This window comes from Budorcas taxicolor, chromosome 24, assembly GCF_023091745.1.
Source record: "Budorcas taxicolor isolate Tak-1 chromosome 24, Takin1.1, whole genome shotgun sequence".
NCBI lineage: Eukaryota > Metazoa > Chordata > Mammalia > Artiodactyla > Bovidae > Budorcas > Budorcas taxicolor.
This window is the reverse complement of record NC_068933.1, coordinates 33867267-33880410: the sequence shown is the minus strand read 5'-3', so window position 1 is coordinate 33880410 and position 13144 is coordinate 33867267. Positions and strand designations below refer to the sequence as shown.

Sequence of the window (13144 nt, the reverse complement as noted above, 5' to 3'; positions counted from 1 at the left end):
TGTGTGAGACACAACACTGTGTAGAATCCACAGCAGTGGATAAGGCTCTCTGTGAGTTCACGAGTGCTGATGCTAGAGGAGGCACCATGGACAGAGAAGGTAGTTTGTGCTTTTCTATAGATATATTGATTTACCAACATCATGCAATGTTGGTGTATGATGACTCTTAGCACTCCCTAAATAATCCTGCTATAAGGGTGGTAGTAACACCCCACTTTTATTTCTGATTTTAGTAATTTGGTTCTTTTAGTAGTCGATGTAGCTTAAGAATTGTCCATTTTAACTTTTCAAAGAACCACCTTTTGCTTTCATTGATCTATTTATTCCTATTTAATTTCACTCTAATCTTCATTATTTCCTTTCTTCTGCTTAATTTAGATTTAACTTGTTCTTCCTTTTCCTGAGTTATAGGTGGTTGGATTGGTGTTACTTTATCTTTTTTCATTATTAATATATGTGTCAATCTATATACATTTATCAAAAGCACTAGCTTTCGCCACATCCTATACTTTTTAAGTATGGAGTTTCTTCATTTTTATTTTGCTCAAATATCTTCTGGTTTCATATTTGATTTCTCCTTTAATCCATAGGTTATTTAGAGATACGATGCTTGATTTCCACATGTCTGTGAGTTCATCCAAATGTTTTCTGTCAGTTATTTCTAAAAAATGTCATTCTTATCAGAAAGCATACTTTTACTAGTTCTGTATTTTTTAATTGAGGCTTTTGTAATGCATGAGCATATGATCTATCCTGGAAAATATGTATAGACTAAGAAGAATGCGTGCCTTGTTTTTCTTTGGCAGAGCAGTTTACAGATGTCTGCTAGGTTTACTTTTTATTTCAGATTTTATTTTATTTTATTTTTTACTTTACAATATTATATTGGTTTTGCCATACATCAACATTAATTTGCCACAGGTGTACAGCTTTACTTTTGTTGTTCAGTTACTCAGTAGTGTCTGACTCTTTGTGACCCCATGGACTGCAGCACACCAAGGCTTCCCTGTCCTTCACCATCTCCCTGCGTTTTCTCACATTCATGTCCATTGCGTGGATGATGCCATCCAGCCATCTCACCCTCTGACGCCCCCTTCTCCTCCTGCCTTCAATCTTTCCTAGCATCAGGTCTTTTCCAATGAGTCAGCTCTTCACATCTGGTGGCCAAAGTACTGGAGTTTTAGCTTCAGCATCAATCCTTCCAATGATTATTCAGAATTGATTTCCTTTAGGATTGACTGGTTTGCTCTCCTTGCTGTCCTAGGGACTCTGAAGGGTCTTATCCAACATCACAGCTGAAAAGCATCAATTCTTTGACACTCAGCTTTATGGTCCAACACTCACATCCATTCATGACTACTGGAAAAGCCATAGCTTTGACTATACAGACCTTTGCTGACAAAGTGATGTTTCTGCTTTTTAATACACCGTCTAGGTTTGTCTTAGGTTTTCTTCCAAGGAGCAAGTGTCTTTGAATTTCATGGCTGCAGTCACCATCTGCAGTGATTTTGGAACCCAAGAAAATAAAGTCTTTGACCGTTTCCTTTGTTTCCCCATCTATTTGTCATGAAGTGGTGGGACCCGATGGCCTGATCTTCCTTTTGTCAATGTTGAGTTTTAAGCCAGCTTTTTCACTCTCCCCTTTCATCTTCATCAAGAGGCTCTTTAGTTATTCTTCACTTTATGCCATAAAGGTGATGTCTTCTGCATATCTGAGGTTATTGATATTTCTCCTGGCAAGCTTTATTCCAGCTTGAGCTTCATCCATTTCACATGAGGTACTCTGCATAAAAGTACTCCGCATAAAAGCAGAGAGATAATATAAAGCCTGACGTACTCCCTTCCCAATTTGGAACCAATTCATTGTTCCATATCCAGTTCAAACTGTTGCTTCTTGGCCTGCATATAGGTTTCTCAGGAGGCGGGTAAGGTGGTCTGGTATTCCAATTTCTTTAAAAATTTTCCATAGTTTGTTGGATCCACATAGTCAAAACCTTTATTGTAGTTAAAGAAGAAGAAGTAGCTGTTTTTCTGGAATATTCTTGCTTTTTCTATGGTCCAACGGATGTTGGTATAAATTAACTGGGTTCTCTTAATTTATTTTTTAAAATCCTGTAGTTTCTTGCTAATCTTCTACCTAGTTGTTCCATGGATCACTGAAAGTGGAATAGAAAGAAAAAGAAAGTCTTCAACTATAACTGTTGAACTATTTCTCCCTTCATATCTACCAATTTTTAATGTACTATGGTGCTGTTACCTGTGTTTACAAGTGTTATATCTTCCTGATGTGTTGAACTTTTTATCATTATAAAATATTGCTTATTATCTACCAACATGTTTTTTGTTTTTAAAGTCTGTTTTGTCTGATATACACTATAGTGTTAGGTCACTAGTTGCATCCAACTCTTTGTGATCCCATGGACCAGTTTCCTCTGTCCATGGATTTCCCAGGCAAGAATAATGGATGGGTTGCCATTTCCTCCTCCAGGGGATCTTTGACCCCAGGGGACCCAGGAATTGAACCCATGTCTCCTGTATTGGCAGGCAGATTGTTTACCATCTGAGTCACCACCGGAATAACTTGGTATAAATGTAGTCAATCCCATTTGCTCAAGATTGCTATTTACATGATACTCTTTTATATTCCTTTAATCAGCCTACGTCTAGTAAAGGTTTACAGTTGTGTCTTTCTTTTTAACCTAATAAGACAATCTTTACATTTATTTATTGGTGTTTATCATCTGAGCCACCAGGGAAGTCTCATGAACTCCTTATTATCAAATTCAGACTTAAATTGAAGTAGGGAAAACCATGAGACCATTCAGGTATGACCTAAATCAAATCCCTTATGATTATACAGTGGAAGTGAGAAATAGATTTAAGGGACTAGATCTGATAGACAGAGTGTCTGATGAACTATGGATGGAGGTTCATGACATTGTACAGGAGACAGGGATCAAGATCATCCCCATGGAAAAGATGCAAAAAAGCAAAATGGCTGTCTGGGGAGGCCTTACAAATAACTGTGAAAAGAAGGGAAGCGAAAAGCAAAGGAGAAAAGGAAAATTACAAGCATCTGAATGCAGAGTTCCAAAGAATAGCAAGGAGAGATAAGAAAGCCTTCCTCAGCGATCAATGCAAAGAAATAGAGAAAAACAACAGAATGGGAAAGGCTAGAGATCTCTTCAAGATACCAAGGGAATATTTCATGCAAAGATGGGCTCGATAAAGGACAGAAATGGTATGGACCTAACAGAAGCAGAAGATATTAAGAAGAGATAGAAAGAATACACAGAAGAACTGTACAAAAAAGATCTTCATGACCCAGATAATCACGATGTTGTGATCACTCACCTAGAGCCAGACATGCTGGAATGAGAAGTCATGTGGTCCTTAGAAAGCATCACTACGAACAAAGCTAGTGGAGGTGATGGAATTCCAGTTGAGCTATTTCAAATCCTGAAAAATAATGCTGTGAAAGTGCTGCACTCAATATGCCAGCAAATTTGGAAAACTCAGCGGTAGCCACAGGACTGGAAAAGGTCAGTTTTCATTCCAATCCCAGGGAAAGGCAATGCCAAAGAATGCTCAAACTACTGCACAATTGCACTCATCTCACATGCTAGTAAAGTGATGCTCAAAATTCTCCAAGCCAGGCTTCAGCAATACGTGAACCATGAACTTCCAGATGTTCAAGCTGGTTTTAGAAAAGGCAGAGGAGCCAGAGATCAAATTGCCAACATCCGCTGGATCATTCAAAAAGCAAGAGAGTTCCAGAAAAACATCTATTTCTGCTTTATTGACTATTTCATGGGAAATAGATGGGGAAACAGTGGAAACAGTGGCTGCCTTTATCTTTGGGGGGCTCCAAAATCACTGCAGATGGTGATTGAAGCCATGAAATTAAAAGACACTTACTCCTTGGAAGGAAAGTTATGACCAACCTAGATAGCATATTGAAAAGCAGAAACATTACTTTGCCAACAAAGGTCCGTCTAATCACGGCTATGGTTTTTCCAGTGGTCATGTATGGATGTGAGAGTTGGACTATAAGGAAAGCTGAGCACTGAAGAATTGATGCTTCTGAACTGTGGTGTTGGAGAAGACTCTTGAGAGTCCCTTGGACTGCAAGGAGATCCAACCAGTCCATCTATAGGAGATCAGTCCTGGGTGTTTGTTGGAAGGACTGATGTTGAAGCTGAAACTCTAATACTTTGGCCACCTGATGCAAAAATTTGACTCATTGGAAAAGACCCTGACGCTGGGAAGGATTGAGGGCAGGAAGAGAAGGGGACGACAGAGGACGAGACGGCTGGATGGCATCACTGACTCGATGGTCATGGGTTTGGCTGGACTCCGGGATCTGGTGATGGACAGGGAGATCTGGCATGCTGAGGTTCATGGAGTCTCAAAGAGTCGGACACAACTGAATGACTGAACTGAACTGATGCAATTTTAGATTTATATTACCTTAATTCCAGTGAGACACAGAGACATTTTTCCTATAAAACTGTTTATTTCCCTCTCTTCTATGGTATTATTGTTGTACATATTGCATCTATTAATGTACAATCCCAACAGTTCACTGTTACAGTTACTTTACTATCTGCAGTCCTTTCCTTAACCTAGTACTTCTTTGTTTCCACTTACCTTCTATATGCTGTTATCGGCAAATATATTCTATTTCTTGGACCAGATAATATGCTATATACAATTAGTGGTTTAGTCACTAAGTGGTGTCCAACTCTTGTGACCTCACGGACTATAGCTGCCAGGCTCCTCTGTCCATGGATTTCCCAGGCAAGAATACTGGGGTGGATTGCCCTTTTCTTCTCCAGGGGATCTTCCTGACTCAGGGATCAAACCTGGGTCTCCTGCATTGTAGGCAATATCCTGCATTCAGGCAAATTCTTTACCAACTGAACCATCAGGGAAGCATACATACATATTACTTTACTCAATTGATTTTTAAATCGGTTAAGAGAATGAAAGGGAAAATATGCCCTTATACTATGCTTTTTAAATTACATAGTAACTTTCTTGAGCTCTCTTTGAAATTTTATGTGGATTTGAATTACTATCTGAAATCACTTACTTTCATCCTGAAGAATTTCCTTAAGTGTTCTATGTAAGGCCAGGCAAGTGATAAATTCTCAAAGTTTCTGTTCATATGGAAATACATTTATTTTATTTTATTTTTCAACATTGCCTTGCTTGATATAGAACTCCTGAGTAATTTGTTTTTTCTTTAAGTACATTATGTTAGCCCTCTGCTTCCTAAACTTTGTAGTTTCTACAGAGAAGTCTGATGCAAATATCACTGGAATACTCTTTTAAGGTAATTAGTTTTCTCATGCTGCTTTCAAGATGTGATTCTTTGATTTTTAATGTTTTTGCTTATACATCTATTTATGGATCTCTTTGTGTTTGTACTCTGAATTCACTGAGCTTTCAAAATGTGTGAATTAGTTTTTCGGTAAATTTGGGAGTTTATAATCCAATATAATCTACTCTGCCATTATAATAAAGTAATTTTTAATTTGATAAATTTGGAAGTTTTTGGGTTTATTTTTATTTTTATATCTACCTTTAAAAAATAAGTCAGAAGAATTTGAAAAAATAAGTTTTGATGATTTTTGCCTTGATCCTAATGATAGGGGCTGTCATGTTTAATTTATAATAGAAAAGATCATGGAAGTACACTTATTCTTAGAAACTTTGAGGCACAGTTTTGGAAAACTGAGGTTAAATGTCCATCTAATAATCTTACACATCTGTCTCGGAAATAGTAAGTGTTTGATGCATACACTATATGTATATATGTTTTAAATATTTGAGAATAATGTATTTAACATGAAGTATTCTAATAAAAATATATGTTTTCCTTTATTTTTCAGAATTTTTGCTACTACCAAGGGTATATTGAAGGTTATCCAAATTCAGTGGCGATCATTAGCACGTGTAGTGGACTGAGGTTGTGATATATAATTTTACAGTTGCAAAATGGAATTTTTAAGAAATAATTTTCAAATTTAGAAATTATATTCAGAAGTTTTACTTTTATTTTTAATTAATTTTATTGAAATACAATTGATTTACAAAGTTATGTTAGATTCTACTGTACAACAAAGTGAGTCAGGTACATGTGTGTGTGTGTGGCTCAGAGGTTAAAGCATCTGCCTGAAATGTGGGAGACCAGGGTTCGATCCCTGGGTTGGGAAGATCCCCTGGAGAAGGAAATGGCAACCCACTCCAGTATTCTTTCCTGGAGAATCCCATGGAGGGAGGAGCCTGGTAATTCCATGGAGGGAGAAGCCTGGTAGGCTACAGTCTACGGGGTCGCAAAGAGTCGGACACGACTGAGCTACTTCACTTCACTTCAATCTTCTTTAGATTATTCTCTCATATAGATATTACAGAGTATTGAGTGAAGTTTCTTGTGCTTTTCAGGAGGTTCTTATTGGTTATTTATTATATATATAGTAGTGTATATATGTCAATTCACGTATACCAATTTAATCCCTCCCTCAACCCATCCCCATTGGTAACCCTAAGTTTGCTTTCTACATCTGTGACTCTACTTCTGTTTGGTAAATATGCTCACCTGTAACATTTTTTAAAATTCCACATATAAGTGGTATCAGATAATATTTGTCTTGCTCCGACCAACTTCGATCAGTATGACAATCTGTAGGTCCATCCATGTTGCTACGAATGGCATTATTTTATCCTTTTAAGGCTTTTATGGCCTTTATATCCTTTTTATCTACATCTTTCAATGTAGATATGTACCACATATTCTTTATTCATTCCTCTGTTAGTAGACATTCTGGTAGCTTCCATGTCCTGGCTGTTATAAATAGTACTGCAATGAATATTGGGGCACAAGTATCTTTTCAAATTATGCTTTTCTCCAGATATATACCAAAGGATCAGATTGCTATACCCCACTCCAGTACTCTTGCCTGGAAAATCCCATGGACAGAGGAGCCTGGTAGGCTACAGTGCATGGGGTCGATACTAGTCAGACACGACTGAGCGACTTCATTTTCACTCTTCACTTTCATGCGCTGGAGACAGAAATGGCAACCCACTCCATTGTTCTTGCCTGGAGAATCCCAGGGACAGGGGAGCCTGGTGGGCTGCCGTCTATGGGGTCGCACAGAGTCGGACACAACTGAAGCGACTTAGCAGCAGCAGCAGCAGCAGCAGCAGATTGCTATGTCACATGGTTGCTCTATTTTTAGTTTTTTAAGGAGCTACCATACTGTTCTCCATAGTGGCTGTACCAATTTATAATTTGACCAACAATGTAGGAGGGTTCCCTTTTCTTCACACCCTCACCAGCATTATTTATTTGTGCGCTTTTTAATTATGGCCATTCTGAATAGTGTGAGGTGGTTCCTCATTGTAGTTTTGATTTGCATTTCTCTAATAATTAGTGATATTAAACATTTTTTAGTTTGAGTGAACTCTGGAAGTTGGTGATGGACAGGGAGGCCTGGTGTGCTGCAATTCATGGGATTGCAAAGAGCTGGACACGACTGATCAACTGAACTGAACTGAACTGAATAATTAGTGATATTAAACATTTTTTCATGTGCCATATGTATATCGTCTTTGGAAAAATGTCTGTTTAGATCTTCCATCCCTCTTTTTGATTAGTTTGTTGTGCTTTTTTATATTAAGCTGCATGCACTGTTCATATATTTAAAAGATTAATCCCTTACAGATATTTTCTCCTATTTTGTGAGCTTATATTTTTGTTTTGTTGATGGTTTCTTTTGCTGTGCAAAATTTTTAAGTTATATTATGTTCCATATATTTTTGGTTTTATTTTCATTACTCTGAGAGGTGGATCAAAAAAGATCTTGCTTCAATTTATGCCAGAAAGTGTTTTTCCTGTGTTTTCCTTTAAGAGTATTATAGAATCCAGTTTTATATTCAGGTCTTTAATTCATTTTGAGTTTATTTTTGTATATGGTATTAAAAAATGGTCTAGTTTTATTCTTTTACATATAGCTGTCCAGTTTTCTTTTCCCCAGCACCAGTTATTGAAGACATTGTCTTTTCTCCATTGTATATCTTGCCTCCTTTTCATAGATTAGGTGACCATAGGTCATAGGTTTAGCTCTGAAATTTCTATCCAGTTTCAATATTTCTATTATTGTGCCAATGCCATACTGTTTTGATGAATGTAGCTTTTCAGTATACTCTGAAGTCAGGTAGCCTGATTCCTCCAGCTCCAGTTTTCTTTCTCAAGATCGCTTTGGCCATTCAAGGTCTTTTGTGTTTTCATACAAATTTTAAATTTTTTTGGTTCTAATTCTGTGAAAAATGCCACTGGAATTTGATAGTGATTGCATTTAATCAGTATATTACTTTGGATAGTATAGTCATTTTGACAATATTGATTCTTCAAATCTGAGAACATGGTATATCTCTACATCTGTTTCTGTCATCTTTGCTTTCTCATCAATGTCTTAGAGCTTTCTGAGTACAGGTCTTTTGCCTCCTTAAATAGGTTTATTGCTAGTTACTTGGTTATTTTTTATATGATGGTAAGTAGATTTTTTCATTAATTTCTCTTTTGGATCTTGCATTGCTAATGTATAGAAGTACAAGAGATTTTAGTGTATTAATTTTGTATCCTACAACTTTACCAAGTTCATTAATGAGATCTAGTAGTTTTCTGGTGGTATCTTTAGGATTTTCTGTGTATAGTAACATTAATCTGCAAACAGGACAAATTTACTTTTTTTCCAATTTCTACTCCTTTTATCTTCTCTGATTGTCCTGGCTAGGACTTCCAAAACTGTGTTGAATAAAAGTGGTGAGAGTGGATATCCTTGTCTTGTTCCTGATCTTAGAGGAAATGCTTTCAGTTTTTCACTGTTGAGAATGATGTTTGCTGTGGGTTTGTCATATATGGCCTTTATCATGTTGAAGTATGTTCCCTCTATTTTCACTTTTTGGAGTGTTTTTATCATAAATAGGTGCTGAGTTTTGTCAAAGCTTTTTCTGTGTGTGTTGAAATGATCATATGACTTTCCCTCTTCAGTTTGTTAATATGGCATATCATAGTGATCAATTTACATATATTGAGGAATCCTTCCATCCCTGTGATAAATCCCACTTGCTCATGAAGTGAAAGTGAAAGTGAAATTGAAGTCGCTCAGTCATGTCTGACTCTTTGAGACCCCGTGGACTGTAGCCCACCAGGCTCCTCATGGTGTATGATTATTTTAATGTGTTGTTGGATTCTGTTTGCTAGTATTTTGTTGAGGATTTCTGCATCCATGTTCATCAGTGATATTGGCCTTTAATATTCTTTATTTGTGACATCATTGTCTGGCTTTGGTGTCATGGTGGTGATGGCCTCATAGATTGAGCTTAGGAGTGTTCCTTCTTCTGCATTTTTTTGGAATGATTTGGGAAGAATAGGCATTAACTCTTCTCTAAATGCTTGAAATAATTCACCTGCTAAGTTTCCATCCCTAGCCTTTTGTTTGAAAGTTTTAATCACAGTTTCAATTTCAGTACTTGTCATTATTCTGTTCATATGTTCCATTTCTTTCTGGTTCACTCTTAGAAGCCTGTATCCTTCTAAGAATTTGTCCACTTCTGAGTTGTCCATTTTATTGGCATATAGTTGTTTGTAGCAACTTGTAGTGTCAGCTATAACTTCTTTTTCATTTCTAATTGTATTGATTTGAGTCCTCTTTTTTTTTCTTGATGAGTCTGGATAAAGGTTTATTAATTTTGTTTATCCTCTGAATGAATCAGCATTTAGTTTTATTGATCTTTGCTAAGTTTTAAAGTGAGGCATGGCTTATTATGGGAAGCTGTCATTAGAAAAGCATGGTATGAAAACTCTTGCAATGTCTCCTACTCCCCTCCTGAATTAAGGGTTTATTTTTAGTATATGTGGAAACCATTAGTATTAATTATAGCTAGATAAATGCCAATAGCATTACTACTACTCATTCCACTTAGTAAATTTGTGGATTATTGGTAATGTTTTCCTACTTCACCACCCAAGGCTAAGACTGAAAATAATCTACATACTATTAAAAACTAATTGTTTCATTTTATTAACTTTGAGAAAAATGAATTATTTTATTTATTTGCTTTTTTTTTTTTTTTTTTTTATTTTGTAGGGGCTTACTACAGTTTGAAAATGTAAGTTATGGAATTGAGCCCTTGGAGCCTTCAATTGGTTTTGAACATATGGTTTATCAAGTAAAACCTAGGGATTCAAGTTCTTCTGTGTATACTGAGAAAGAAATTGAGCCAAGAGAAAAGCCCTATAAGATACAAAATGTAGAGGTGAGTGATCAGTTGAGTAAACTATGTGGTTATTACTATGCAGCCATATTAACAATGTATTTTTATTATAAACCAGTTGCTTACAAATTATTGAGAGAGAGCAAGACATCAGATACTTCAGAGCTTGTGTTGTAAGCCTTAAAATTAGCCACTCAGTTTTCCAGAACTCCAAGCTGGCATTTTCCACCGTTAATGGCATTTTCCCCTGTGATCCAGACCTTTGCTGTCTGCAGATGCACTCCTTTCTCCATATCCATTATGTCTGAATTGTGATAAAATAAGCATGAGTGACATTCACATAAATACTGAAGACACCTATCTAGGATCCTGAGAAGAATCCCAAGTGTCTTTTATGGCAACTGCCTTAGGGTAGGCCTTTATACTTTCCTTATATCCTTATCCAGAGATGGAGAGACTGCTTCAATCAACAAAGACTCGCCAGAGTTTAGAAGGTTAATGACTCCAGCTTCATCAGAGTTTCTCATACACCCACATTCCAATTTTTAGGATCTTACTTCTTTCAGCAGACACCCTGTGAGGGTAGAAGTTCAACCTGTGTTGCAGTCCATTCACTCACAAAGTGAGATTCTGTGTTTGGTTTTCAACAATCTCAGCTCCACAGCTACCATAGTGAAAATGGTGTCTTTCATGACAAACATTTCTCTAGAAAAGCAGAACCAACAAGATGTGTGTGTGTGTGTGTGTGTGTGTGTGTGTGTGCGTGTATGTATACACACATATACATATATTTGATATAAATACACACAGAGAGAATAAGAAAATTTAAAGTAGACTGCAGACTGGCAGACTGGCAGGCTGGAGACCATGGAAAAGTTGTGTTCAAGTCTGAAGGCAGTCAGTTGGAAGGAATTTTTTTTTAACTTTTTATTGTGTATTGGAGTATAGCTGATTAATATGTTGTGATAGTTTCAGGTGGATAAGCAATGGGACTCAGCCATACTTACATATGTAACCATTCTCCCCAAAACTTCCACCCTCTGGCTGTCCAGGCTGCCACATAACATTGAGCAGAGTTTCCTGTGCTATACAGTAGGTCCTTGTTGGTTATCCATTTTAAATACAGCAATGTGTACATTCTCGCTTACAAGGTAGCCCTTGTTCTATTAATACGTTCAACTGACCAGATGAGGTGCACACATATTATGAAGGATAATCTACTCCACTGAAAGTCCACCAATTTAAATGTTTATCTTATCCAAAATTATTTTCACGTAAATATCCAGGATAGTTTTTGGACGGATATCTGGGCATTTGTGGCCCAGTCAAGTTCACAGATAAAATTAACTATCACACTAGATTTACAAAATTTATTTCATATTTCCTCTAAAAGTTTTATTCTTTAATCTCTTACATTTCAATATATGATCCAACTTAATTTTTTGTAAAAAGGGAGGAAGGGCTCTAAATCCATCATTTTTCATATGCATATCTGGTTTTCCCAATACCATTTGTTGAAGAGACTCATCTTTTATTCACTGAATTTTCGTGGCCCAGCCCTTTTATTTCAAAATCAGTTGACTATAGATTTAGGGATTACTTCTGCACATGCAATAATATTCCATTGATCTTTATGTCTATTCTTATGCCAGAGTCACTTTTTATTCACTGCAATATTTTTGAAATAAGTTCTGGAATTAGTAAGTGTACATCCTTCAGTAATGTTGTTTTTCAAGATTCTTTTGGCTATTCTTGATGCTGTCAATTTCCAAATAAATGTTAGCATTCATTTATTTTCATTTCCCAAAAATGAAAGCTGAGATTGTGTTGATTCTGTGTTGTTTCAGTCCACTACCATGGAGTGTAACGTTAAGGGTGAAATAACATAAAAACTCCCCGGAATTTTCGACTCACTTTACTCTCTGATAAAATTCTCCTGCCTCTCTCTGTGTATCACCTTCTCTCTCTTTTCTTTATACACTCATACTCTACATAATGATATTTACTGTGTTGTGCTCAGTTGCTCAGTCGTGTCCAACTTTTTGTGACCCCAGTAACTGTAGCCTGCCAGGCTCCTCTGTCCATGGGATTTTCCAGGCAAGAACAGTGGAGTGGGTTGCCATTTCCTTCTCCAGTATTTCCTGTGTAAAGTCTCAGGTTTTTGTTTGTCTTATATATTATTTTGTATATTTTTTCATGGCTTTATCTACTGTAATTTATATATCTCCCACTCTCATTCTTTTTTTCTTAGTTATTGAGCTTATGTAGCACATGATAATTGCCCAAGTTAAACAAAATACACACACACACACACACACATTAACTATCTACCTACTTACATGTTTTTCTATCTGTATTGTCTGTCTGTCATCTATCAACATCTTCATGTCCCTTCTCACTCCCTGAATATTCTTACCAGTGATCTTTGTCATTTTCTAATTTTAATTTTTCACTCCAACTATATTGCAATTGGATTACTTAACAGTGTTCTCTAGTCTTCTTCCCTAGATCCAATTCTTTAGTGTTTCCTTTACCAAAGTAAATTTTCAGGTAATTGGTGTCAACCTCATATAACACGTATCCAAGAAATTGGTTTTATTTATTGACTACTTTCTTTCACTAAATAAAATAGCTTTTGAGGTCTTCTGAACTCTTAGCACCTACCCACCTTTCCAATGCACACATTTCTTGGCATTATTTTATGCATCTTTGTCTTAAATTTTAATTGTTATTCTAAAATAGACTATCTTATCTTAAAGATACTTATGTATCTTTTCTCTTGAAAGTTTATTGTCCAGCAAGTAAATGAATAAATTATTATCAACTAAATATCATCAATCCTTATCTCAAAGATGAA

The 13144-nt window shown here is 36.3% G+C and overlaps 1 protein-coding gene across 1 annotated transcript in view; it reads left to right on the top strand.

Moving 5' to 3' along the window:
* LOC128068335 (disintegrin and metalloproteinase domain-containing protein 2) overlaps window positions 1-13144 on the top strand; it is a 111996-nt gene that overhangs the window by 14398 nt on the left and 84454 nt on the right. The window contains exons 5-6 of the mRNA XM_052661482.1: window positions 5898-5974; window positions 10161-10329. Coding sequence (XP_052517442.1) covers window positions 5898-5974; window positions 10161-10329 — 246 coding nt within the window. The remainder of the gene's footprint in view (window positions 1-5897; window positions 5975-10160; window positions 10330-13144) is intronic.